Source organism: Strigops habroptila, chromosome 5 (assembly GCF_004027225.2).
Source record: "Strigops habroptila isolate Jane chromosome 5, bStrHab1.2.pri, whole genome shotgun sequence".
Classification (NCBI taxonomy): Eukaryota; Metazoa; Chordata; class Aves; order Psittaciformes; family Psittacidae; genus Strigops; species Strigops habroptila.
Genome location: NC_044281.2, coordinates 42,101,192 through 42,128,126, shown reverse-complemented (window position 1 = coordinate 42,128,126; position 26,935 = coordinate 42,101,192). Strand labels below are relative to the sequence as shown.

General features: G+C 51.5%; 2 protein-coding genes across 2 annotated transcripts; one reads left to right on the top strand and one right to left on the bottom strand.

The window, feature by feature from the left end:
* The first annotated feature begins 901 nt into the window (after positions 1 to 901).
* On the top strand, positions 902 to 19,981 carry GALNT5 (polypeptide N-acetylgalactosaminyltransferase 5). Its single transcript, XM_030488553.1, has 11 exons — positions 902 to 2,196; positions 6,738 to 6,904; positions 8,724 to 8,843; positions 9,316 to 9,451; positions 9,831 to 9,950; positions 10,423 to 10,540; positions 10,742 to 11,065; positions 14,210 to 14,290; positions 15,054 to 15,215; positions 17,191 to 17,265; positions 19,349 to 19,981. The coding sequence occupies exons 1-11, from the start codon at positions 953 to 955 to the stop codon at positions 19,379 to 19,381; spliced, it is 2,580 nt and encodes an 859-aa protein (XP_030344413.1). The 5' UTR covers positions 902 to 952; the 3' UTR covers positions 19,382 to 19,981.
* A 3,147-nt stretch (positions 19,982 to 23,128) lies between these two features.
* Positions 23,129 to 26,935, bottom strand: ERMN (ermin). The gene is made up of 3 exons (XM_030487763.1): positions 26,446 to 26,935; positions 26,034 to 26,120; positions 23,129 to 23,710 (listed from the first exon to the last, which is right to left on the bottom strand). The coding sequence occupies exons 1-3, from the start codon at positions 26,681 to 26,683 to the stop codon at positions 23,271 to 23,273; spliced, it is 765 nt and encodes a 254-aa protein (XP_030343623.1). The 5' UTR covers positions 26,684 to 26,935; the 3' UTR covers positions 23,129 to 23,270.

Genomic DNA, 26,935 nt, shown 5'->3' with positions numbered 1-26,935 from the left:
CCAGCGTGACTGTCCCAGCATGCGGAGCTCACCATGACAGACGAACCATCACCCTGTGCAGAAGACCTCCTCAATATCCCAGCCCCACTGCAGGAACAGCCAGCTCCTGCTGGCGTTGGCCGGGTGTTACCCCGCACGGCCTGCCACCCCGACACCGGGGGACATTGGGGGACGTCAGGGGACATCGGGGGATCCAGGGATTAGCACGCAACCAGCCCCGCAGACCCGACCAGGCGCGCTGGAGCCGCCCGGGGTGTTCCAGGGCTGCCCTTGAAGACCACCCCCCTCCGCAGTGCCTGCAGGCAGCCCCAGCCCCGTCTGAGCCCGGGGCTCTTTTTTAACCCAGCTCCGGCCCAGCCCCTGGAGGGATTGTCGGGCTTCGCCTCCCACTTTGAGCCAGTGCCGTCCAGCAGCGGCTCGTGTGCCCTGGAATGGAAGCAGGTACGGGAAAAGCATCCACGTACTCGCAGAGAGCCTTAACCTCCACAGTTCTGTGGCTGCTGCCACGTAACCTACTTACACTGCTACAGTTCTGAGCAAGGACCACTTAGCCGCAACCCCATTTGCATCCGCATTCCCCCCCGGGCTGGGCCGGCTGACCTGCCCCTGCCCCGAGTCCTGCTGTCCCACCGGGAACAGACACTCCGCACCCTCCGCACCCGGAATAGACCGCATAAGCCCCCACGGTGTCCCCCGCGGATGGCACACAACGGGCCCCAGCGGGAGCGCGGCGCTGCGGCGAGCTCGTGGGGCGGCCGAGGTGAGCGCCGGCCGGAGCTAGCCGGGCCGGGCCGGGCCGGGCCGAGCCGAGCCTCCTCCGGTGTTGGGTTACAGCGCGGGCCCCCGGCGCTGGGTGGGGCGAGAGGAGCCCCGGCCCGGCCCTTCGCTCCCTCCGGGCACGGCGTGCGGCGGTCCGGCTGCGTCCTCCGCCCGCCCGGGGCGGCCTCCGGGGATGAGCGGGCTGCGGCGGCTGTTCCGCGGCAGCGGGCGAGCCCTGGCATTCGTCTTCGCCGCCTCCGTCGTCTGGCTGCTCCTCGACATGGCCGCGCTCCGCCTCTCCCTCGGCGACGCCGGCGGGCGGCTGCTGAAGGAGGCAGCGGACCGCGGGCAGGAGCGGGCGCGGCCGTGGCGCGGCGCCGAAGCACCGGCGGGCAGCAGCCGGGCCGACCCTGCCGGGCTCCGCCGCGGGCGACGCCGGGGCGGAGGGACACCGGGCCTCCGCGCAGCCCGCCGGGAGCCCTCTCGGGCGCCGAGCCCCCCGGCCTCCGCCGCCGGGGGCCGGGGGCAGCACGCCGAGGGGCACCCCACAGCTCTCCCGGGGGCCGGGCCCACCCCGCCGGGGTCGGTTGTCAACTTGAGGGGCGATGCCGGGGCCGTGGCGGCACCGGCAGAGAGCGGACCCCCGTCGAAGGCAGCAGCGGAGTTCGTAGTGGAGCCCACTGGGAGCAGAGCTGGGTCGCAGGAGGCATCGCCATCCCGGCCAGGCTCCCCCGCCGAGCCCCATCCCCCTGCCCCGCCGGCCGCGGGGCGGTCTGAGCCCGCACGGCGAGCCGGGGCCGGGGGGCCGGCGGTGCAGGGGACCGTCCATGCGGCCGAACAGAGTCGGCAGCAACCCGCGGGCACGCTGGTGAAGGCCGGCCTGCCATCCCGGTCAGCGGGGCCGGGAGCCCTGCCTGAGCAGGAGCGGGCGAAAGTGGGAAAGGAAGAAACTTTCTCTGAAACCTACTTCATCCGTATTAGCAAAGAGGGGTTAAAACTCGACAGCCCAGCAGCCTTGCGTCTGGGATCTGACTCTGCAAGGAACATCACAGAAAGACAAGAAACGCGCAAAGAGCGGCAACTTCCTAATGAAAATGGGGACGGTGCCCATGCTGGGAACACCACCACCGGGGCTGCGGCACTGGGTGGCCAGATGCTGGGTGCAATGCAAGGAGCAGCTCCCAGGGCACGTGCCACTGGCAAGGACGGACAGGAACAGGCAGGCAACAGCAGCCCGGGGACCCACAGGGTCTTGTCCATGGATGCAACGCTTGCCCCAAGAGATCCGCAAGCTCCTGGCCAGTTTGGACACCCTGTTGCAGTCCCTGACGATAAACAAGAAGAAGCAAAAAGTAGATGGAAAGAAGGAAACTTTAATGTCTACCTCAGTGATTTGATCCCCGTAGACCGAGCCATAGTGGACACCAGGCCTGCCGGGTAAGATCTGCTTCCCTTGCCCAAGTACCTGTGCCGCGCCCCTTGGATCCGGCTCAGTGGTTCCTGGGGAGGGCTGCTGGGTGCACTGTGGCCTTCTTTTCGTGCTGCTAGCTTCTGAGACCACTTTTGCCTTTCCATGTAGGAGAAGCCTGTTACTAAAAGTAAAACCGGGTAAAGTTTGCAGATTGTCTTAACCTTAATCCCTGCTGTCCAAAGAGGCTGGGGCACACAAGGTGGGCAGTGCAGCTCAGGCCTCTTTGTGCCTTAGAAAACTTTATCTGGTTTATCAGTTGCAACTCTGAGCACCTTTTGGTTTCAGTATTTGTGCATTTGGTTCCCAGAGCACCCCTACACCAGTTGATTTCTCTTGGTTGTAGAAGCCCCCTTGCCTGGAGCTGCTCTCACTCCTGCAAGCAGCTGCTGCCCTTCCCTCAAGGTAGAGGCACCCCAACAGCCTCCTCTGCCTGGAGGGACTGCTGGGGCCCTAAAAGCCTCTGCAGGAGACAAAGCCACGGGCTGAGTGCTGATGTGGTCAAAAGGGGGACACATTGTCCAGCAGTCGAGGTGGTCCAGGGGACATGCCCCAGCGCAATCCTTTACACAGGCCAGCAGCAGCACTGCCCTTGTGCTACAGAGCACTGCTGTCAGTACCTGCTTTGTGGAGGCAGCTCAGGGACTTGAATCCGTGGGCACACATGGGGAGGGATGCAGAGGTTTGAGTCAGAAAATTGCTGTTGAGTTACAGCTGTTCCCATGAAATGCATAGCTGATTCTGCAAATCTCAGTATTGTATTTCAAAAAAGACCCTCCATGTGGTGCCCACAGAAAGGAAAAGGGTGAGGTGTGGGCAGCACCTTGCCCATCAATGGAAGAGGTCACGGCCTCTTCTGAGCCACTGTGGGAAGGGTCCAGGGAAGGTGTCGCTTCAGGTGAATGGCAGGTTCATCTCTTTATACACAGTTTTTCCTACTGCAGACATCTCTCAGCCCCTTGGCAGCTGAGAGACCTGCCTCATGCAGAAACCCTCTTCCCACGTGTCCCTCTTCACACACTTGCAGCGCATGGGTATGGTGGGATGGGAGTTGTGCCATGGTTTGTCCCCCATCGCACAGGACAATGCACAGACATTCCCGTTGCACTGCTGGTGCTCACCATTTATGGTGGGCAGAGGATGCCAGCTACAGGAGCCACCTGTGCACAGAAATAGAGCCATGGTGGCTCAAAGCACTGTGTTTTGGTCTTTGACAGCAAAGTCGTGAAGCTGTGGAGCAGAATCCAGGAATGCTTGTAAGTGCAGCCCGCCTGCCACCGGTGAATCATGCACCTGCCCAGGAGGAAACAGCATTGTTGTCTGGGCGTCATGGGGAACGCCTTGGCCAAACAGGGACACGTCGCTTGACAGCAGTGCCTGGGGACATGTGCTGCTGCACTGGGGCACGGGGCCATGGGAAGCTGCCCTGGGTGCCCTGGCGCTGGCAGGAGCCTGTGCAGGCTCTGATTTCTGCTGGTTGGCACAGCAGAAATCAGGCCAGCTCACACCAACTGCTGTTGGCAGCTCTCAGGGATCAAACAGCATGCTACTGCTTTTGCTTCCAGTCTGTCCCAGTTTAGACTCCAGTTCCTCTTGTGATCCTTGCTGGAGTTCAGGACTAGACCGCTGAAATTTGGCCAACAGGAACTTGCCCTGTCACAGCCTTCAATCTGCCTACCAGTGTGCTTTCTGAGTTTTCTTACCGTGGTGGTGCTTGCCGAGCCTCTGCAGAAGTGCATGCAGAAAGAGTTCCACCAAGGAGGAGCTGGACCCCATTTCAGCCCAACACTGCAGTGCTGTCGGCGAAGGTCCCCATGTGCCTCTGACCCCTCCCCAGGCTACTGTCATAGCTTCTCTGGGACAATCGAGTTATCCAGGTTTAGAAAGGACCAAGATTTCCTGGCCTGGCAAAAAAGATGTCGCATGCTGCATGGCAGAGTATGGCCTGGGTAAGTTGGCACCCATGCTGGCAGGCATGGGGATGGACCCTAGGTGTGCCTGACTGAGCCGGGAAAGGATGGGCTAGGCACCCCTGCAGCTCAGGTCTTCAGGGCAGGCTGCTTCCAAGCTCAGGGGTAGCAGGTCTAAGGTGATGCTTTCCCAAAGCAACTTCAACAGCTTCAGAGCGTACATTTTGCTGACTTTCAGGGTGATGTCAACAGAACATAAAGGCTGTGGGCTATTTTTGTTTAAAAGCCTGTTTAGGAGTGGAATTTCAAAAGGATTTGATTTCTACTTCCCTTTAGTTATATATATTATAGATACATATATAAAAAAAACATAGGTATGTATGTATATGAGTATAGTTAGCAAAGAAACAGAGCCCAGGCTCACACAGGACATAGTGAAATGTCTTTAGCTGGGGGTCAGCAATAACAAACCCAGTGCTCTCTGCCTCGAAATCCTACTTTTTTAGACAAGAAGGGAGAAAAACATGTTCCTCCATTTGAGGTTCCCCATTGCCCTCACATGGGCGCTTTCCAGCTGCCAAGGGTACATGAAGGCTTTGGCCAAGGGCCTGTTTGCTGCTAATGAAGGGACTAAAGAGAGATGTCCTCATAGCAGGTCCTGTCTGACTGAATGCAGACTTCATAGCTTGGGTCTCGGCTGCGTTTTCTCAGCTGCTCTCACATCCCTCTCTCTGTGCAATGCAAGCTGTTGTGTTCAGCAGCTGTCACCTTATCTGTGGGTTTGTTCCCTCCTCCCACCACAAGCTGCCTCCTTGGGTTCGCTGTAGGAGCAACTACAATTCATCTCTTTTCTCCTAGTTTAGCTGTCCTTTGTTGTCCTATCTTTCTTGCAAGTGACCTCCCTGGTTCAGGCACTGCCTTCTCTCCACTGACCCTGGGAGTCCTGCCAGCATGCTCAAACCACCCCCAACCCTGTGCTCCATAGGGGGTCCCATCACCACAGGCCAACACCCTTAAGGTTTCCAGCCAAACCATAATGAGACAGCACATCCCCTCCTGGCTGAGTCAGCCTTGTCTGCTGTCTGAGGTGAACGAGGCTACAGAAGGGGAAGGAAAGACACATCCCAAGGATTGCGACAGAGAGTAATTCTGGGGATATTTTCACTTACCGGAGCACTTCAGATTAACTGTGAAGCCCTGAAATGCCTCTGAATTTTCTTCAAAACACCACATGGTCTGAACTGTATGTCAGCATCCAAGCCAGCACCAGCCAAACCTGAGGGACCATTCACTGAGACAGAAGAAAAAGTCAATTTTTATACGCTCCCATGTACCTGTCCATTTTCTCTCTGTTGACAGCAGAATGAAGAGTGGTTTTGATTCATCACTGAAAAATTCTCTGCATCTGCAGATAAGCTGGTGCCTGTCCTGCCTGCAGAGGCCTGCTCTGGAAGAGAGAAAAACCTGCTATCAACCTTCAGCTCATTGACAAGAGAGAGAAAGCAAGACCCAGCAATTCATGGATATTCTGGGATAAACTGTCAGTCTTGGGGAAAGGAGCAGTCTGGGGGAGAGGAGTGCTCTGCCAGGCGTTCTGCAGGCCTGGAGATCCACTTGGAGATAGCAGAGCTGGGGGAGCCCTGCTCCCCAAGGCACACAGCACAGCAGTGCTCGACTTGCAAATCGAAGATGAGAAAAGCTGCTCACTGACCTTTTGTTCAAACACTGAAGACGCAGGCCTGACCCAGACATTGAGGCTTTGGCTGTTGCAGAATAAAATGACAAACCCATGGGCACAGGAGAAATTTCATCACTCCTCAGACCCCCTGATGTGTATTGCTGGCTGTTCGTGAGGGGAGCAGGCGCTGCATGTGGGCTCGGCACAGCCAGCTAGGATGTCCCGGGGAAGGCATGGATGCTCAGGGTGTGAGATACAGGGTAATCAGGAAGCAGACCTGCTGGTACCATCGTACGTGAAATTTGTACTCTTGAGTGTTTTCCCTTCCTCCACAATGCCCTGAGTGATGTGCAGCAGTTGGACTGGGCGACTCTTCCTCGCTGTCTGCATGTTTGACGAGTTGCTGTGCTGAGTAACCCTTCATGGAAATAAATGGCCGTTTCCCTGTGTCTTGAACGTAACACCAATTCTTTTCTTTCGGTGGGGCTATCTCATGCAGCCTGGGATGCCAAGTCGTGTGGGTGCTCGGAGCATACCAGGATCCTTTTCATGCAGGAGTCCCCAAGACCGGTGGTGCAGAGCTGGGATCAGCCTTGCTTTTGGGGCCTTTCAACCATTTGCTTATTGAGAGGAGATATTGTCACCTGCAGGTAGGGAGTTAAGAGGTCCCTGTTAGAAGGGAGTGAGCACATCCTGTCCCATGGGGCTGCCTGCAAGAGGGGGTCCCATGGGACTGTGTGGGGAGTTCCCCCCGCTCAGCCCTCAGTTCCTTCTCCCAACAAAATCCTGTTGCAGGGCATTGCCTCTGTATTTCACATTTGGCATCTCCCCCCTCCCTGCATGTTTTCCCAGAAAACAGTAAGCCTGGAGACTTTCAGGAGCACAAATGGCCATCACCTGTGAGCCTGTGTTGCCATTGCAGGTGCTCTGAGCAGCGGGTTCATGATGACCTCCCAAGCACCAGCATCATCATGTGCTTTGTGGATGAAGTGTGGTCCACCCTCCTCCGCTCAGTTCACAGTGTCCTTAGCAGGTCTCCTCCACACCTGATTGAAGAAGTCATTTTGGTGGACGACTTCAGCACTAAAGGTAGGTGAAGCTTCTTCTGCCTTTATGAAACTAATATAACTTGAGGCCAAAATGCAATTTGTTCTCTGTAATTCAATTCTGAATAGGAGAGAGAAATCACATTTTCTCCTTTCGATGTATTGAAGTGCATCCCCAGCCTGCACTGTTCTTTCCAGATGAGGGGAGTCAGAGGCCAGATGGGCACTGGGGGTGGCTGTGGTGGAACAAGCTGCAGCTCTTGCCCAGCACTCTGCCAGCCTTCTATCATTCATGTCTCTCCCATCTTAGTCCACTCACCTAAACAGCTGCTAAGTTTACAGCTGTGCGTCACTAAGTTTGCACACATGCGCTGCTTTGCACGTGTGTGGGAGGCTGGTGGAAGCGCTGCAGTCCAGGAGCACCATCTTCGGGGCATCTTGGGTCAAGGACTTGTGCGTTCATAAAGATGCTGTCAACCTTCTCTGTTCACCTTCCAGATGAGTGCCCCATGTTTTCAGTGCTGCACTTCCCTGGTTGCTCAGAGAACGGAATAGTTGCAGTAAAAGCAGTGGTGAGCCAGGCATCTGTACATGCACAGCAGCTTTGCATGCGTATTCGGGCATTTCAGATGATACTGAACCTCTGCTTTGTAATGCTTTGGCTTTCTGCTGACTTAAGCCCTTGAAAATGTAGGAATAATGTAATTTTCCAGCTGCTGGTTCTTCTGCGCTCGGCATTGCTGTAATCCGAGTAGCAGCAGCAATAACCTACAGCAAACGTGTCCACAGATGTTTCACCTTTGAAGCCTTTCAAAGCTTTTAACTGATTTTTGAAATGCAAACTGTTATATTCTCCTGAAAAAAACCCAGAGAGCACTAATAAAGCCCATCTGTGGCAGAGATCGGAGGTCCTCCCTACAGACCGAACGGTGTAGGTGGGTGGTGGCTGGCTCCAAACAAAGCACTTTTCTCACCAACTTCCTCACACCCTCTTATTCCTGAGAGTTCACCACCAGCTGCCTCCACAACCACAGGAAACCATGACTAAAGCAGCCTGAGAAGTAGAGATGTGTCACAGGAAATCCTTGTGCAGTTTGAACCCAGGCAAAGTCTTTAAATATGGTGCTTGCCATCAAGAAATATGTAGACCATTAAAAAAAAAATAGGCAAAGAAAAAAAATTAGAACCAGATTTTAACTGCAATGAATATAGTGAAATGAATTAGAAAAAGAAATAATTTTGGAGTCTTTGAACAACAGCTCGATACCTGGTTTGGATCACAAACTACCCAAGTGATGCCACTGAGATTTTTCTCATGGCCTGTCACCAAAACCCTTTGCTGCTCTCCACTGCTGCACTTGCTGCTCTGCATTGTCCATGTCCTCTGTGTACAGTGAGTCACTACACTTGCCCAGCACTGGCTATGGGTCTGCCTTTGCTGCATCCACTGGGTTTGTGCTGAAGCCAAGCAGGTGCCTGCCATGCAGGAAGCAGGAGATGATACCAGCACCTGCAGCCCATCCTCTGGAAGGGCAGATCCAAAGCAGGTGGACAGTCCGTGGTGAGCTGCCAGGACCAAGCGGCATGCCCATCACAGAGTACCGGGGACACACGTCTCCAGAAGAGGTTTTTAAACTCCATCTGAAACCTGCTGGCACTGACGTGGCTGGGAGTTTCACTGGAGAGCAGGCTCGGTCTGTGACACCAGAAGCCCTGCAGCTGTGCCCAGATGTTCACACCCCCGACCAGAGGACCCTGGTGTGTCTGGAGATGCTTCCAGGGACATCCTGCCCACTGCTTTTCACCTTGGAAGTGGGTGTGAAATTGGTAAGTCAGCCTCACCCCCTCCTCCTTCCCTGCAGAGTACCTCAAGGAGAAGCTGGACAAATACATGTCACGGTTCCCAAAAGTGAAGATTCTCCATCTCAAGGAGAGGCATGGTCTAATACGGGCCAGACTGGCGGGAGCGGAGATCGCCAAAGGTAGGATGAAAGCCATTTTACAGTCTTGGCTGGAACCCCCACAGGTGCTGATAAGCCATCTCCAGCACTAAGTTTTAGTCCTCTCCCAGTGAGCTAATGGCATCTCTCTGATATGTAAAGCACAAGGGTCCGGCAAGTGGTAGAGCTATGTCTTGTCCAGCACCTCAGCACAGCTCTACCAAGCCACAGTTGGGATCTCCAGCCGTGCCACCCTGGCTCCACTGCCTGCCCAGGCCAGGCTGTGTTGGCGCTGTAATGGTCATTTCTGCTGGGAGCCATCCCGCTTCACTCTGCTGGCCCATGGCTGAGCAGCAAAAACATGCTCTGGGCTATAGCTGGGAGGGGTTTGGGAGCCATGGTTCCATCATGGCACAATCGGCACTGCCGTGAGCCTGCAGGATGTCCAGCTGTCATGGGATGGGAACAGGGAAGGGGCATCCGGGGCCTGATCCTGCCCTGGCCTCTGCCACAGGCGCCATCCTGACGTTCCTGGACTCACATGTGGAGTGCAATGTGGGGTGGCTGGAACCGCTGCTGGAGAGGGTCCGCCTGAGCCGGACCAAGGTTGCCTGCCCTGTCATTGAGGTCATCAACGACAAGGACATGAGGTAAGGTGGCTTGTGGCCTTGGGGATACCCAAAATCCATGCCAGTGGCTTGAATGAAACCTCCTACTGGGACCACCAACATACTAATTACAGGAAGACACAGGTCCAGACCTCCTAACTGGCCTTAAGCAGAGTCTCGCAAGGGATATGTCACGTTGCTCTATGACAGAACTTAACATCAACAGTGGACTTGGCCCCTTCATTTGTCCCACACACCTTTTCCCTTTTTCATGACTTCTAGTACATGAAGAGGATTCCTGATGAAATTTGTTAAAATCCTGTTTTAATTATGTACAGATATTCATCTTCACTCATTAAGGGTGACATTTCAATCAGGAATGTGACTCAGAATTAGTCATCCCGATCTTTTCTCTGTTTAGTTACATGACCGTGGACAACTTTCAGCGTGGGATTTTTACTTGGCCAATGAATTTTGGATGGAGGCAGATTCCACAAGAGGTCATCGAGAAAAATAAAATCAAGGAAACTGATATAATAAGGTAAAAAAGCAAATGTGAGAGCTTTGTGGTCCAACCTGTTCCTTTGTTAATAACTCAGTGACAAAGGCTCCTTCAGTGCCAGATGTTGTTCCTCTGCCTGCAAGGGCAGCAGAGGCAGTGGTACACTGTGGGCAGTCACATCACCAGACATGGGCAAAGCCCAACAAGCCTTTCTCACCTCGTGCAGCACTGTTGGCATTTTGCCGGTGCCGCTGGGGCTGGAGGAACGTACCATTGCATTTTTCCCTTCCATGTCCCATTATGGTTTTCAGGCTGGGTAAAGCCACCCAAATATCATAGAATCAGCAAAGCGACTGATTGGGTGGTCTTTGCTGTCTCTGTAAGTGCAGGCTTGGGTGCCGTCCCCCAGCATTTAGTAGCCCACATCTCGATGGTTCCCTCATCAAGGCAAGGGGAAGGGGACAGGCATTTCCCGACCAGCTGACACACCATGTGGCCTCTCTGTTCCCAGGTGCCCGGTCATGGCAGGTGGCCTGTTTTCCATCAATAAGAAGTACTTTTTTGAGCTAGGAATGTATGACCCAGGGCTGGATGTTTGGGGAGGTGAAAATATGGAGATTTCATTCAAGGTACGTCACTGTCACACGCCTGCATCCCTGCCAGCCTGGCTCGGGTGATGGGGCTCAGCCAGGGTCTCTCTCGGGACAGCCCATGCTGGAGACCCTATCTCTCCTGGCAGTTTACTTAGTTTTCTGCTTCTCTTCTGGCTTGCACAAAGCCAGCACCCAGCATTTGCATGTGTTTCCATCAAAGCAACCTCTGTTTCTCAGGTCTGGATGTGCGGAGGAGAGATTGAGATTGTTCCATGCTCCAGAGTTGGGCACATTTTCAGGAACGACAATCCTTATTCCTTCCCAAAAGATCGGGTGAGAACAGTGGAGAGGAACTTGGCCCGCGTTGCAGAGGTCTGGCTGGACGAGTACAAGGAGTTATTTTACGGCCACGCTTACCATTTAGTCTTGAAAAACGTGGATGTTGGTGACCTGACTCAACAAATCCAACTGCGAAAGAAGCTTCAGTGCAAAAGTTTCCGGTGGTACCTGGAGAACGTCTACCCAGACCTGGAAGCTCCCTTGGTTAAAGCCAGTGGTCTGGTATGTAGCCAGATGACTTACTGCCCTTCATTTAAACACGTTTACAGTGGCTGGCTAGCCACTCCTGGTACACCAAGTTGTTTCCCTGGCATTTGGTAACATTACTGAATATTTAATATGTCACGGTAGTCTAGATTCCCTAGTGTTTTTATAAAGAAATAGGTCACAATTCTAGGCGACAATTTCCCTTTAAAGTCATTTGAGTGTTTCAACCCCAGATGAGCTGCCCGCGTGGCAGACACGGTCAGGGATGTGCTCCAGGGCGGGGCGCCAGCATCCTCCCTGCCTGCACTGCATTTTAGCCACGGCAGGAGAGGGAAGTGGCTTGTCGGGTGGCCCCGGGGTGCCTGGGCAGTGCAGGCAGGGCCGGGCGCAGGCAGGGTTTGTACCGGTGCTCTGCTGCCAGCAGAGTGCAGCAAAAATCCGCTTTTCCCCTGCGCTGCCAGCAGCCTGGGAGAGCCCGGCTTCTCTGCAGCGCAGGAAAAGCCTGTGCTTTGGGAGGGCTCAGTGGGCAGAAAACACCTTAAAGTCCATTTCGGATGAAGTCCTGCTTCCACGAGCCCCTTGCTGGCTGATGAGTATAAGTGGGTCAGGCTCCATTTCTCCACCATCCCTCCATCTGTGCTTTGGGAGACTCCTGGTGCTCTCTGGCACCAAGTCCTCCTTGTTCAGCTATTCCTCAGGTGTTCAGTGTCACTTTACCGTATTAAAAGGTGAGTTAACCAAGAATAAAACGTGGATTCTGAATTTGGCCCAGGCTTGAGCCTAAGCAGAATATTAGCTGCTGCTTTGGACATTCAGAAACCTCAAATATTCTGCTCAGAAAAGGTACAACTTTGGTTGCAAACTACTTATAATGGCAATTACAAAAGTAAAATACTTGGTTTGTCAGAAGAATTTCAGTGATTACAGGAATGAAAACTAAAGGGTTTTCTACCTGTCCCAGCCATTGCTGTCTGCCAGTGCCATGGCAGGAGCAACACTTGCTGAGAGGAGGTGGCCATGAGCCAGTGACTGCAGGTCTGGCATGGCTGGGACAGTGAGAACAAGAACGGCCTGTCCCCTCCGTCCCTGCCAAGGCGCAGTTACTGCACCAGCCCTGCTGGGAGCCAGGAAGCAGCACATCAACCATTCGTCTGTGTTTCAGGCTTGTCTGTGGGCCAAGGGCTTAATGTGAAGGTTCACCATCACTGAGATCCCTAGGGATCAGGTCAGGCTCTCTGCCAGCTGCAGTCAGTGTGTTGCTTTAATAATCAAGCCATGAAGGTGTGGGAGGGTAGCTCTGCAGAGAGCATATGGAGAGATCCCGTGCTTCCTCTGGTGACCTCTCAGCTCTCACAGAAAAGCTGTAGGAAACTGCTGGTTTGGGGCACTTCAGCAGATTATGAGCAGTGCATCCATTTGGACGCATCCATCCATCTCGGTGTGACAGTGGCTGCAAGCACAGGAGCCAAGGGCTGTTTGCCTAGCTCCAAAACTTGTATGTCCAAAAGCCCATGTCCCTGCATTTTTCAGAAAGCACTGTTTGGATTAGGCTGAAGGATTCAGTGAAACATTGGCTTAAGTGACTTTTTTTAAAAAAGAATTAGCAGTAATAGTCTGAGAACATCAAAACCCCCCAAAATTTATTGAGAAATATTCACTTTTTCAGTTCTTTTGTTTCAATCAGAGCAGTAAAACTTAATGTCAAATTCAGTGCAAAACAGTTAGACCATATATCACCTGAACCAAAACCTCAACTTGTCAGATGTCTTTGTGAAAATTTTTGAGTTGTTGCCTTGCTTTGTCCTGATTCAGGCCACCTGAATCGCTCTTTTATCTTCATTCTCAAAATTTAATAGGGCAGAAAATCTGTTTTTCAGCTAGCTCTGCAAATTCCAGCTGTGCTGAACACTGTCCAAAGTTACTTGAGAACTGTTTTCCAAATAGCCTATTTATTTACGGGGATTAATTTATAAGTTCTTCAGAAATTCTGAAAGAGAAGGAATGACGTTTGCAAGGACTTGGAGATGTGAGCAGCCCCGGGGGGTTATTTGAGGAGCTGGTGCTGGTGCCTGCAGACTGTAGCCAACCAAGTGCTCCACAGCCATGAGTCGAGTGGTAGGCTTCAGCCCAGGAACTGGAGTGGACTGGCAGAGCTCAGTCCAGTGTTTTCAGCTTTCTCATATAACCTCCCGTACTCCTGAGCGACCTCTGAACAGGCCATATGAACAGCGTGAAGAAAGTGCCCCTTGCAGAGCTCTGTGCGGATGCTGGCACTAGGCAGGCACCGATGTGCCGGCTCACCATGAGGGATGGCTGCAGGGAGAAAGAGCAAAGAGAAGCCAGGCAAGGGAGCAGAGCCTGATACTCCCTTGCAGCAAGCTGGGGGCTGAACACACACTCAAGGAGGCATCTGCTCTACACTACCCAGGGTGCAGTGCTCACTCGTCCTCTCTTAGACCCACCAGTGCGTGGTAACAGCACTTCGGTTACAAACAGCTTAATGATGATGTTCCTGCAAGGGTGCCTGTTTTGGGGCACCACATTGGCATTTCTCTATTGATGGTGGGTACCAAGGCAACCAACCTGGATGGAAAACAGGAAGAGTTACCTCAGGGCAAGGCATCAAGCACATCACATACAGTGATGGAGTTGTTCCCTGGGGCCAGCTGTGGGGTCTTTGCCCCAGCTGGGAGGGGACCAGCTGGAGCAGGGGTGGGACTTGTGTCAGCTGTGGTACTTGTGTCACCAGGCACTTGTGTCAGCTGTGGTACCCACCATGGACACTCATGTCACCCTGCTTCACAGGGTAGCAGTGCGAAGGGATTCTACAGTTGTTACTGTTGGGAGCTGTTGTTTGGTGATTTGCAGAACAGGAACATGAGCTACGTCCAAAAAAAACCCAGAAAAGAACATTTCATCCAGCCTGAATGTTTCTGGTAAGGGCTCGTTTCAAGTTTTTCTTGGTAGAAAACATGTGTAATGGACCAGATATGCATTTACACACCTCTCCAAGGACTATGACACATCATCTCCGGTTTGCTTAGTTAAGTGGACAGTATTAATCAGTGTCTCTGAATGCAGCAGGTTAACTGCAGTATAGCAGCCTCTCCTCTTTCTTGGGAATTTATGTCTGAATTTGCATTTTGTTCTATTTTCCAGCTTGTTAACAAAGCCATGGCAAGATGCATCACTGTGGAAAACACGACTCTAGCTTTTGAGGCATGTGATGTTAACGACAAGGTAAGGATACTGTACATACTGAGTATGTAATACTATTTTTTGTGCATAGTGTAGAGGTCCTGTACCTTGCTGGGGTGACCTGCCCCTCCCTGGGAGCTAAAGCACCACAGGGGACATGATCAGATGATGCCTGCAGACAGCAAGGGGCAGGAATTCTCTGTTTGCAAAGCCTGTAGCTAGCCCACAATCCCAGAAACAGCAAATTCATCTGGAATAGGAAAGTTTGTTAAAGTCATGAGCCTGCACATGAAAATAGGGAGAAACATTTAAATACAAGCTTTTGCTTTCTGTGCTGCTGCAAAATGGGAAGCAGCTCTTGTGGACAATCTTTCCCTTCCTCTATAGGTAGCGTTTCTTAGGCAGGTCCGTGCTAATTGCTCTCTGCTCTGGCATGGGCTGGCATGTGGGTTGGGCTTGTCATGTACAGGGGTTTATCTGTTTGCACCCCAGTGCTGGGGTGCAGCCAGGGGAGGTGGCAGGGCAGAGGAGCACACAGCAGTCATCTTTGGGGTCAAGGCTGCTGTGCCAGGAGTCACTCCCAGAGCCTGCACCGGGATCGTTCTGAGCTTTCTTGCTCTGCAGATCCATAGGAAAGGTCTTCCCATGGATCACAGCTTTCCTTATCCCCCAGTCCTGGGTGAGGACAGGAGGAAGGTGAGGAGAGCATCTGCTGGGGAGCCTCTGCCGGCTGCCATCCCCAGGCAGCCAGCCCTGCTGATGGAAGGCAGGTGGAGTCACAGCTCTACCTGGTCTCTCCCCACAGAACCAGAAGTTCAACTACACCTGGCTGAGGCTGATCCAGCACGGAGAGCTCTGCATCACCCCAGCTGGCACTGCGGGAACACTGGGACTGCGCCGCTGTGAGGGCAGGAGCCGCAGCCTGGCATGGCTGCACAGGTCACTGGCCACCTTCCAGCCAGAGCTGGTAAGTGCTGCGCTGGTGAGGGCAGCCACACCATGGCCTGTGGCCCCTGGTTTGGGTTAGTGTGCCAGTGTGCAAACTGATGGGCAGCTGCAGCCCACTGCAAGGTGCAGGGTATGCCCTGGCCCTCTGGTCCTGGCTTTGCCAAAGTCTTCTCTTTTCACCTGGAGTTAGGTGTTGGTCCCCCAGCACCAGAGCCTTTCCTTGAGGGGATAGAGATGCACACCCTCCTGTTGGGTCGCATCTATCCAAGTGATTTGTGCTCCGACATTGGGTGCCTGGGGGTTGGGGAGACACTGGCCATGCAAGGAAGAAGTTCTTTACTATGAGAGTGGTGAGGCATTGGAACAGGCTGCCCAAGGAAGGTGTGAATGCTCCATCCCTGGAAGTGTTCAAGGCCAGGTTGGATGGGACCTTGAGCAACCTGGTCTAGTGGGAGGTGTCCTTGCCCATGGCCGGGCGGGTTCTGCGATTTCGTGATTCTGTGATTCACTCTGGCATGGCAGTAACAAAGCATCCGTTTTTTACGTAGAAATCATTGATAGCACTTTCTTGGATATTACTTGATATTGATTGGTGTTCAGCTCACAGTGTCTTTTTAAAAGAAAGCATTTATGAAAAGGAAAAGAATGGATACTTACATTCATTGCCTGCACTCGCAAAAAAGCAAGTGAGTCAGGACTGAATCTCAGTCAGCCCTGTGTAAGTAGTTGTCCAAAATGCTATGAAATGGCATACTTTAGGAAAGAAATACTTTCAATTTAAAAAAGAAAAAAATGAAGCTAAATTATACACTCATCATATATTGCAAAGTTCCCGTTCCTTTTTAGTCTGAAAAACTAAAACTTTAAAAGCCAGAACGCTGCAGTGCCAAGGCTCACCTTGGGTGTTTTGTGCAAAATACATGAAAATTGACACCTGCTTAGGAGTCCAGGCAGCACTACCAGTGCCCAGGCAGTTTTTGTCTCCTGTTTCAGCCTGAGCTTACTTCGAGCTGGGAGTTGGGTGTACTTGGTGGTCCTGGCCAGAGCAGGGGGCTGGGCATGGGCAGATGCTCCCAGCTGTGGCAGGGGATGGGTCTGGCCACTCAATGGCACAGGCACCACCATGCTCCCCAGGACAGGCAGCCTCAGTCAGTGTGATTGCATCAGCCTTTACTGATGCCAGCAGTAGGAAGTCTGAGGAGCAGCTTAGTGCCTGGTGGTGCTGACTGAAGGAATTAGCATGCTTTACCTTCTGATGTCATAGTCATTGTGTCTTATTAAAGATGTGAAGTGCATTTCCTATACGCACAAAGGTCCAACTTTTGCCCAGACAACACTCTATGTGACATTTCAGGAGTATTTCATCTAGGTGTTAACCAACCGATCATAAGTAACACTGCAGTGCTAGGCAGTGATGTGGAAATGTCCTCAGCTTTGGCAGCACTTGCAGCATCTTCATCCTGGCCATGTGGGTTAAGTAAATAAAGCCAAGCAGATGTGAAAAGCAAGAGGATGGAGATCACTCAGACTCTTCATTCTTTCACAGTCCAGTTTACTGCCTTCAGCACTGAATTACCTGAATTATTGAAAAGCATCATTTTCAATTCAGCAAATGTGCTTGGAGTTCACAAGCCAAGAAACTCCAAAATACAAAAAACAGTCTCCTGCTGTATGTTCCCCTGTATAGCATGTACCATCTGGAGTGATTTCCTTTGCATGGTAGTTACTGCTCGGACAGTGAGAGAACTAATCTTTCCCTTCCCAGTGAACGAAAAGCACAGGAGGTGTGGTATGATCCTGGCTTGGCAACAGGCGCCAGCTTTGGATCCCACCCAGAAGTCCCTTTAAGTCAGCAAAGAGATCTTACATATTAGGGAAATGTGAAAAAAGGGCACACCATCAAGAATCAAGCTTTCTCAGTGGAAAAATAGAGCTGCTGCCACATGAGTCCTAAAGCCTAAGCTTACCTAAAGCCCTCTCTCTCTCCCTTGCAGACAGACCACATCATCTCGGAGCATCTCCAGCAGCCGGCTTGCTTGGAAGTGGATCCCTCTCACGAAGCCCTGAGGGTAAATGCCTGTGACTCTGGAAATCCTTATCAAAAGTGGCAGTTTGGCAATTACTATGCAGACTGAAGGGAACATAGTTGGACCAGAAACACTGTGTTTTCATCTTGTGAATTCAGCAAGGACATCTGTGTGTGACTTGTGACAGCAGTTACAAAACTGAAAGTTCATTTCCAAATGATAATTGAAATCTGTAATTTAAACCAGCATATTGAGAGACCAGAATACCAAGAGCAGCACATCTGGTTTAACAATGTCTGAAACAGATAGGCATGTTTTTCCTTCACTGTGAGAGACTCTGGCAAAAACTCAAATAATTTTCTGTATTATTAAATGGAAATATTTTCTAAAGTCCCCCATCCTACTGTAAGCAAACCTTCAGCAGTTCCCCCCGGACAACAGCATAAGCTACAGAAGTATTTCCAGGGCTCAGTAGTCTGTAAACAGCATACTGGGCTGCTTATTCTTCCACAGAAAATGAAAGTTTATTGACCAACACATTAAAAGAAATCCATTCGACATGCCTGTGCTGGGTCTGGCTGCAGGATCCTGCCCTGTGGGACCCATTGCCTCTGACAGATGAGTATCAGAGTTCCATTAGGAATTGATTGCTTATCAAAAAAGCCTGCTTTTAATAATGAGGGCCAAATGTGCGTCAATAAGCTGCCCAGCAGCTATGGTAAACTGGGGGCTGTGGAAGAGGCAGGGAGCATGCCTTGCCTACAACCCACAGTGAGGGTGTAGGTGTCTTGCTTTGCTTGGATGTGAGAGGAGCTGTCAGGGAGGCGAACCAGGGATTTATCTTGCTTTTTGCCAGTGACACACAGCAAAGGCCAGCTGTGCCTCCAAGCCCCAATGGCTTTTTAGTGGCTTCCCCAGCACCACTGCCGCTTTATTTGGCCCCTGGCTGGCCAGGGTGCTGGGTTGCACTGGTGCCTGTGCCAAAGTCTGGTGACACTCAGTGCAGCCCCAAGCAGTGTGGCTCGCCCTGCTCCTGCCAGGGCCATCCCAAGGGAAGCTTTACCCGCCAGCAGCATGGGCCAGGCAGCTCTCCCCATCGTGGCGTCCTCCCACTGTGGTGGAGGGAGGGCAGAGACCCCTGGCCAGACATCTCGCAACCCAAAACTTCTACCTGCAGGCACTTCGGATGGAGGAACTCAGTGAGGGCTTTTATTCAAAAAGGGCTGCAGAACACAAGTGTGTGCACAGGCACGTGCGTGCATGTACACGCATTTCAGAGGGACCACTGCAGAGGTTAAGACAGTAGGATGAGCTGCTGCACAGCCTGAGCTGCACAGGATGGCCAGGCTTTGCACACCAAAAGTCCCTCTGAACTTACTGTCATGGGCAGGTTTTTTTCTTACTGTGAAACTTTTTATCTCCAAAAGGCATCGCGAGTTTTTGAAGGGACAGATTTGGTAGAAGACTAAATTCTGCTGTGATAGGACAGTGAGATCTGAGATGTGTAACACCAGGCTGGATTTCTTCCCCGTTTCCATTAGGAAGTTCCTGCTGTGGGAGGCTGCTCCCTGTACAGATGTGGTGTTGCTGGAAAAGGTCATGCTTCTCCTCCTGCCTTGCTGCCCTGCACTGGGCTGGAGCGAGGAGCACAAGCCACTGGGGATCCATGGGGCTGAGCATCACGCTTGGTTCTCATGCCACTGTTGGCCACAGCTGAGGCTCCACCTGCATTCACCTCTCCTTTGATTTTTCATGTTACCTCTCACATGGTGGATCAATGCTGACAGCATCTGACAGGCTGAGTCTGCCAAAATATTGACTGGCCCAACAGATTTTCCATGTTGGCTTCTATTCCAACTGTCTTCCTGATTTTCTCTCCCTCCTTTAGTGCAGCTAGCCTGCAGTCACCATCAGAAAAATGACAGAGATGTTGTTTGTGCAGTCATCTTTTATCAGAAGCATGAATTTCATCAAATTCTGTTTGCTGACATTCAATCACTTGTCACCAAGTAGGCACCAAATGGTCATATGTCATGGTCACATCCTATTGCCAGGCTTGTCACTTGCATTCTGATGCCCTGTTTGTGTAAATGCTCACTTCCATGTTGGTATCTTTTGCTTACAGACCAGAGCGTGCCTTCAGGGCTGCTGGCAGTGAGCGGTGGCCCTGCTGCTGCGCAATATTGAGAAGCGTTCAGATTGCACCAGTCAGCCTAGTCTTCCAGAAATGAGCATTTTTTCCGGCACACTCTGCAGATGTGGCAACAGGAGTCTCCTACCCAGTGAGCTGCCCGCTCCTTTTACCATCTCCAGTGATGGTGCCTGGGTATGCATCGCACCTCGGGGGGCATGGGGAGGCTTTGGGAGCATGGAGAGAAGAGAGGAAGGTACCATGGGTGGGAAGGACCACCACTCATGCTGGGGACAGGCACTGCCATCCTCCCCTAAGTCAGCAACGGGAAACAGACACAGCTTTTCTGAACAAGAACAAATGCTGTGGCAGGGAGGGACACAGCACATCATGCTGTGCTTCCATCAGTAAGTACCCTGAAACAAAGTGGCATGGTTCGAGGCCCCATTCGGTTTGTTAAAAAAAAAAAAAAAGATTAAAAAAGGGAATAAATTATAAGAGATGAAGCATCTTCCTCTGAGCCCTATGTGTTAACTCTGTTTCTGACCAACTTGGACCTTTTCTAAGGGCTCTTCTGCCCAAGTTACTGCCAGGCCGAACCACAAAACATTACCCTGGGAAGAACCATTAAACCACCACTTTCCCTGATTCATGGCTGTGCTTTAGGTTCCCATTTAGTGTGCTGTTAGCGCAGGCAGTGCACCAGCCACAGCGGCTGCAGATGGTGTGGCAACTGGCAAGTTCCCGCCTCATCTGACCCACTGGCCACAGTTTTGGCCAGCTGCAGACCCTGCGCTGTCCTGCCACGTCTGACCGTGGTTTCTCAGCCCAGCAGTGCTCCAGCGCAGGCCACAGTGCTGCCTGCAGCGCAGAGCATGAGCACACCATGGGAGGGTGCAAGCCGAGGTGTCTGCCTGTTTATTGCCTGTCACCCCTTGATCGACATACTGCACTCACCCACCCTGAGGGTTAGGTGAGAGGGGGAACGTTTGCAGGAGAGGCCCTCAGGCCCCTAAAGCATCCCTGGACTCAAGCTACCAAGGAAAGCGAAAGAAGGAGTTGCAGTTCTCAGCTGATCAGATGCTGCTTTCCAAGGTAAACTAGTCCAAGTTTCTTGACAGTCTCAGAGAGACCCCACACTTCGCTGGAACCCACAGTCAGTACACCAAGCATCCCATCTCTGCGCTTGCCCAGAATATCTGGATACTGTTTTAACTGTCACCTACGGTATACGCCAGACATTAAAAACTGTTACAAAGAGATGTGTGAGAAAAGGAAAAAAATACCCACCTGTTGCTAAAGTGAGCAGGGCGCTCGGCCAGCCTGTGCAGCCATGTGAGGGAGCAGGAGGGTGTCCAGCTCAGCCAGACAATTCTCTGAAGGAGATGGGAATCGTGACAGCAAAGTCCCAGGTGATGAAATGCTGCTACTGCTCTCCTCACCCAGGATTGTGTGGGAAGTATTTGAACTCTGGCTTTCCATCCCACTGGGTGTCTGCCTGTTCTGGGGCTTTCCCTTGCTTGGCCCCAGTGCCGATCTCTCCACCCCGCTTGAAGAGTACCTGCTGCAGCAGTCATGCCTTTTGCTGCGATACAGACAGCTTTTCCTGGTGTCCCACACTGCTGAAAGCCAGCTGGGTCACCAGCATGAGCCACCGGCTCAGATCCCACACATCCAGCCTTAGCAGCTTTTCCAGAGCCAAGCGCAAGCGCCTGCATGTGCTGTTGACCTTGATGGGCACGGGTTCATACTGCCTGTCAGCCCCTGGCCTTGCCACAACATCATCCCTAGTGTTTTAACACTAGCTTCTCAGCAATGCACAAAGGTGCGCACTTTAGCTCTGATTTTTATTTTGCTATGGGGTTTTGTTGTTTTCTTCCCTATCGCACTTGTTAATCGCAGTAAAGCAAATTTGTTACTGACATTCCGAAGTGCAAATCAGGCTGAATGGCATGGCAGGGAGGTAGTGGTCCCCAGCCCCACCTCAGCCGTGGTGCCAGTACTTGAACCTGAGGTTGGCCAGCTCAGAGCAGCGCTTTGCCATTCACAGCCTCAGCAAGTCACTGACAGCCCGAGCAATGGCCACATCTTTAAGAGAAATGCATTGCTCTTAGAGGACTCTCTGCGAGAGGAGCGATGGGGGGCAGCTGTCAGCAGGCAAACAAACCCACAGTATAAGTTCATACAAGCAAACCTCTGAACTTCCACAAACCAAAGAGCAAATAAACAAGTCTGAATAGCACAATGAGGGCTGTGTCTGGTTTGTACAATACAGAATTGCCATTTATTATTTTCACGTTGCCAATAAATAATTGCCCCTATGTAGCACAAGAAAAGTCAAAACGATACTCAGTGCTGCTGGAGATGTAAAACTAATCCTTACAAAAGCGCTTATGGCTGAAGGAGGCCACTGCAACTGAAGCCAGTGTCTAATCTCATTCTTACCTCCTCTCCCTTTGTCAGCTGCTCTCAACTTTCCCAGATGCTTTCTGGGATGACATTTGCAAAGCTTAGTCCCAACTCAAGACAAATCTATCCGTAAAACAGTTAAAAAACGCTGCATCAATTACACCGTAGTTAAACCAAGGATTTTAAAAAAGGAAAAATGTTGTGTTCAGATGACACAAAAACAATTAATGCATAAAACTTGCCTGGCTTTGACAAAAAAATCTTTAAAATTTTGCATCTAAACTTAGCATGAAATCAAGACGACATGTAAGAGAGGCTAAACTGGTGGCATTGGGAAAGTACAACCAACTGGCAGCAGTTGGTTTTGCCAGGTGAAGCACACACAGGCATGTGCCATGCCCTGCATACACAGTGTGCAAGCCGCTGCCCTTCAGCGCATCCCAGAGCCCAGCTGTGCCACTGTAGATGGCACCAGCCACCGGTACCACCCCCCAAAGGCACCTCTGCCCCAGGCTCGTGGGGTCAGGCACTGCAGCCGGCCACCACTCACAAGAGTCCATGGTACTGGGGCTGGGCACCACCACAGCGCGGAGGGAGGGCAGTGGGGAAGAGGAGCTGCTTCATCACCGGCTGCTGTTTGGGCTGGCTGCACCCATGGTTTCATGCTAGCACCCAGAACATGCGAGCTAGAATGCAGCACTGCATGAGCCGGCAGTGGCCACGGTGTGGGCTGCAGTGGGCAAGCAACATCATGTCTAAAGACATCCACACTGACATCTCTCACCATAGCAGGCAGGGGCCAGCAGACAGTGCCAATCCTATCTGGTACTGATTATAGTGCTGCGTAAGGAATTCAGCTACCCATGAGAGGCCTTAGTCATGGCAGTGTGGGAATAGGGGCCGCGATGCCTTCTCGTCTTTTGTAATTCCTGCATACCAGCATCTGCCCATGAATGCAAATATCCTTCTATCCCACCAGCAGAAGGTAGGAATGCATGGTTGCTAGCAAGAGGTGGCTGTCAGTGCACCGTGAGACACCAGCATGGACGGACAGCAAAACAGAGTGTGGTGGGGCTGCAGACAGTCATCTCTTTTATTATTCTCTCTGCCCTGGCCAGTACCAGTGAGCTGCTGCTGCCAACTCATTACCAGCACGGCTGACAGCATGGATCGCGTGTATGTCGGCAGCTAGAGAAACCCCAGCCAGTTCAAGACATCCTATTGTTTGAATATGGTTACAAAAGTTGGATAGAAAATAAGAGGATAAACTTAAAATCAAATGGTATTATATTTAGCAAACTGATTATTTATTTTCCTGTGTTATGGACGCCTCTGCCCACTGCCAAAGCAAAAATGTTAAATTTTAACAGTGTATTATGATATCATATACAAAAAGGAAAAAAGCAGTGACCTCATGTTGTGTGAAGAGACATGTCTTGGGTGAAACAAAAAAGAAAATCAAAACCAGAGTGAACACTCGGCCCATTAAGCAATTCTTCACCTCAGTTTATAAGTGCATCATGGATTCAAATTCATCGATTCGCTGTTTGGTGTTTCCTTTTCTAATCCTCCGATAGGAGATTGTGTTGTACCTAGAATAGCTGTGTCTGGAGATATCATTTTTTTTCCCCAGGCTGGGCTGCTCCCCTGGTTTCTCCACTGGGGAGTTCCAGCCAGGGGTGGTCAGGGGAGATGCCTCCTTGCTGCTGTCATACTGCTTTAGATGGGATGCCTCGCTGTTCTCCTTCTTGATTTCGATCACCTGAACTTCATCCTCTTCAGTGTCCTCCTCTTCCTCCTCCTCCTCGTCCTCCTCCTCCTCCTCAGTGGCATTTCCCCTCCCACCAGTGCTGGCTGCGAGGGTCTCTGCTGCCTCCTCAATGGGGCTGGCTGCCATTCCCATCACTGTCTCCCTGCTGCCCACAGGCAGCCCATCGCTGCCTGGCCCTGCAGCAACATAGAGGGAATGTTGGTAAGGACAGATTTGGCACTGTCTTCATGCTCCTATCCTATGTGCTTTTGATATAGCATCATACTTGGTGTCTTACCAGCTCCTGCTGCCAAAGCACCCATCCTCCAGAGACTGCCTGGTGGGGGGTTCCCCACATCTCCAGCATGAACCCCATCACCACGGATGCTTGCATGTGCTTGAGAAAGGCATTGTACATTCTCAAACTCATTCCTTAAGGCCCCCTGCCTTTGCATTTTTTAATGACCTTCTCTACCACCTTTCCCACTGAGGTCTCCCCATTACCCTCCTTTAAAGGGAGAGGTCATGAGACGCCCATGGCCTAGCCTCGAAGAGGGAAGTGCAGCATAGCATCCCACACTGAGCACCAGGACCAGAGGCACTGTGCCTCTCTGCATGCACCAGATCTGCTCCTGCCCTCTCAGTTCCACAGCTGGCAACCATCCCACTGCAGTGTCCTGCTGCAGTGCCCTTCTAAACTCCCTTCCAACTTTCCCAAAGCTCTCTACTAAGTGCCTTGGGCAGGTGCTGGACTCAATTAGACAAACTCCCTGTTACAGAGTTGCTGCCCCTTCCCTGCAGACCCCGCCATGGGACCAAGGATCCCATCTCCCTGCGGTGCTCAGTGCTGGGTCTGCTGGACATGGTGGGAAAGGGAAACGGAAAGGGAAATGGAAAGGAAAAGAAAAAGGGAAACGGAAAATAGAGAACGGAAAAGGGGAAAAGGAAAAGAAAGTGGCTGCTCTGCACCAAGTGCCCAGCTATGCCCATGATGCAGCAGGACCCCAGCACAGCCCTCCTGGGACGGTCCTTCCTTCAGAGGTGGCCCACCAGGCTGAGATGGCTATTTCCTGTTTGTCCTGTTTGGTATTTGTCTCTGTGTTAAATGATGCTTTAGTGTCACAACAAATGGTCTATTCAACATTTTGCCTATGGGGTCCTGAGTATTAATTAGACTAAATTGGTTAGGTACTAAAAAGCAGCCTGCAATTTAGAGATAAAGTGCTTGTGGCTGGGGGGGAGAGGTGCAGAGGGGTGCTGTGTTTGATAGGTTTTATTGTGCACTCATAAAGCAACACAGCTGGAATATGGATGTCAGCTCTAAGTGGGAAAGCCTCGGTCATGATTCACCTCTTCACAGTTGCTATGAAATATTATTGTACCCATGACAAATGTTCATATTTTTTCATTTTCTTAATCAAAGTTTCTGTTTACAGGGCATGGCCCATACATCTTTTAGAGCTACATTCAATGACACTAGCTTTGCCAGGACTGCAACAGCTACCCTGAGTTGTTAATCTGCTCTTCTCCAAGGAGGGGCTTCATATTTATGTGGCAGCTGACATATAGAAAACACCAATTTATTGCAGCCAGGTAGATGTGTAAATGACAAGAGGGATCCAGCACAGCTGGGTGCCGGGAAGTGGGTTAGAGCTGCCAGCCGTGTGCCCCTGCCATGGCTGGGTCAGGGTGGGGAGAACATCATTAGCAGCCTCTGGTCCAGCCGCCCCTCATCCCACACTGCTAAAACCAACAAGACACATGAAACATGGAAGGACAGCAACGCTGAAAGCCCATCTAGAGAGAGATGCAGCTTTCTTTTAATAACAATCAATAAAATACTCCTCCTTTCTGGAGGAGTGGCTGCATTTTGCATGGTATAATTGAATAGGTTAATCTATGTGTATATATATGCAATCATTTTAAGTTGTGACTGGGGATGGGCAGCAAGTGCCCCCCTGCCGCCCCACTCACTGCAGGAGGCAGGTGTGAGATCCAGCCTTGGCTCCAACTGATTTTTACCATTTTCACCTAGGAATGAGTGAAGAGAGACCCAGGAGCAGATGTTTAGGAGAGCAATTTTCTGCTAGATTCTTGAGTCAGGGGGATTTAGACATTTGGTGAATTTAGACGTTTGGGTTTTGAGGCCACATATTTTTGACCGACAGTCTCCTAAGGTTATCCTCTGAGCTCCCGTTCATGGAGCAGAAGATAAAGCATCTCCCAGCCTCGCAAGGCTGTTGGAGACCTCCTGGCTGACGACCCCACTGTGTTTCAATACCCTAAGGCCATGGAGATACACAAAAACCCCAGGAAGAAAAAGATACTAGACATGTTTTCTTAAAGTGCAGCAACTCTACGGATGAGAAATGAGTCACTGCTCTCCAGAACTTAAGAGTCTGACTGAATTAAAAAAAATAATAGCCACCTGCATGTGATTGATACAGAGACCTGCAGTCTCTGAAGGCTACTCATTGCTATGCTTTGGGAAAACTCACGTCACACAGCGTTTTCCATTACCTTCCTCTGATTCCTGGCCATCGGTCCCCATGTCCTGGATATCAGCTGATCCCTGCTGTAGTGTCCCATCATTTTCCTCTCGCTTTTCTTTAGGAAATACAAAGCACAAGAAGCGGACTGATGGAGCAGTTAGTGAGAATAATTAGGTTTTAATGGTTGCAGATTGGCAGCAGTTTTTCAGAGCAGATTAAAAAAATTGCTTGTTTTTCTAATTGCATACTTTCCATTGCATCCTGTGTAACTGCTAGCTCAAATTTGTCCCTAACTCTGAATTACTCTGAGTCACTGTTACAACTACCATAGGTTAGGAATTTTGACTCATACACATAGTGCATCTCACTATTCATAAGACTATACATAAAACAGAGCTTTTCTTTCCAAGCATTTAGAGAAAGGCAGCCTTGTACTTTACCTTTGCATTGCTTCTCTCCATCAAAATCCCCATGAACTATGTCCTCTGCCAAAGAATTTCTATTCTCCTCCTGATTTTCTTCTGCATGTGGAGCATCAGGGCTCATTTCTGCATTTGCGTAAGGGACCGTTCCAACAGATTTTGCTATTTCACCAATGACCTGGAGTGGGCCCTTCTCCAGGGGTACACTCCCGTTGCACTCGGGCATGCCAGATGCTGATGGGACTTCTTCTGTCATGCTTAGGGCTGTGTCGTGCCCGCAGACTGGGGCCGTGCACCTCCGGGGGCCCCGCTCCTGCACCCCGGGGTGGGGAGCGATACTCTTCACCCCTTCTCCACAGGGATTTTGTTACCCTGAGCAAATGGTCACAGTGTGTCTCCTCTCCTGCGGGCACTACAGCAGAGCAGGGTCCACGGTCACACCATCAGATGTGCCAAGGGCTTGCCAGCAGGCTCTGGCCTTGAGGCAATCCAATCAGCACCTCTCTTG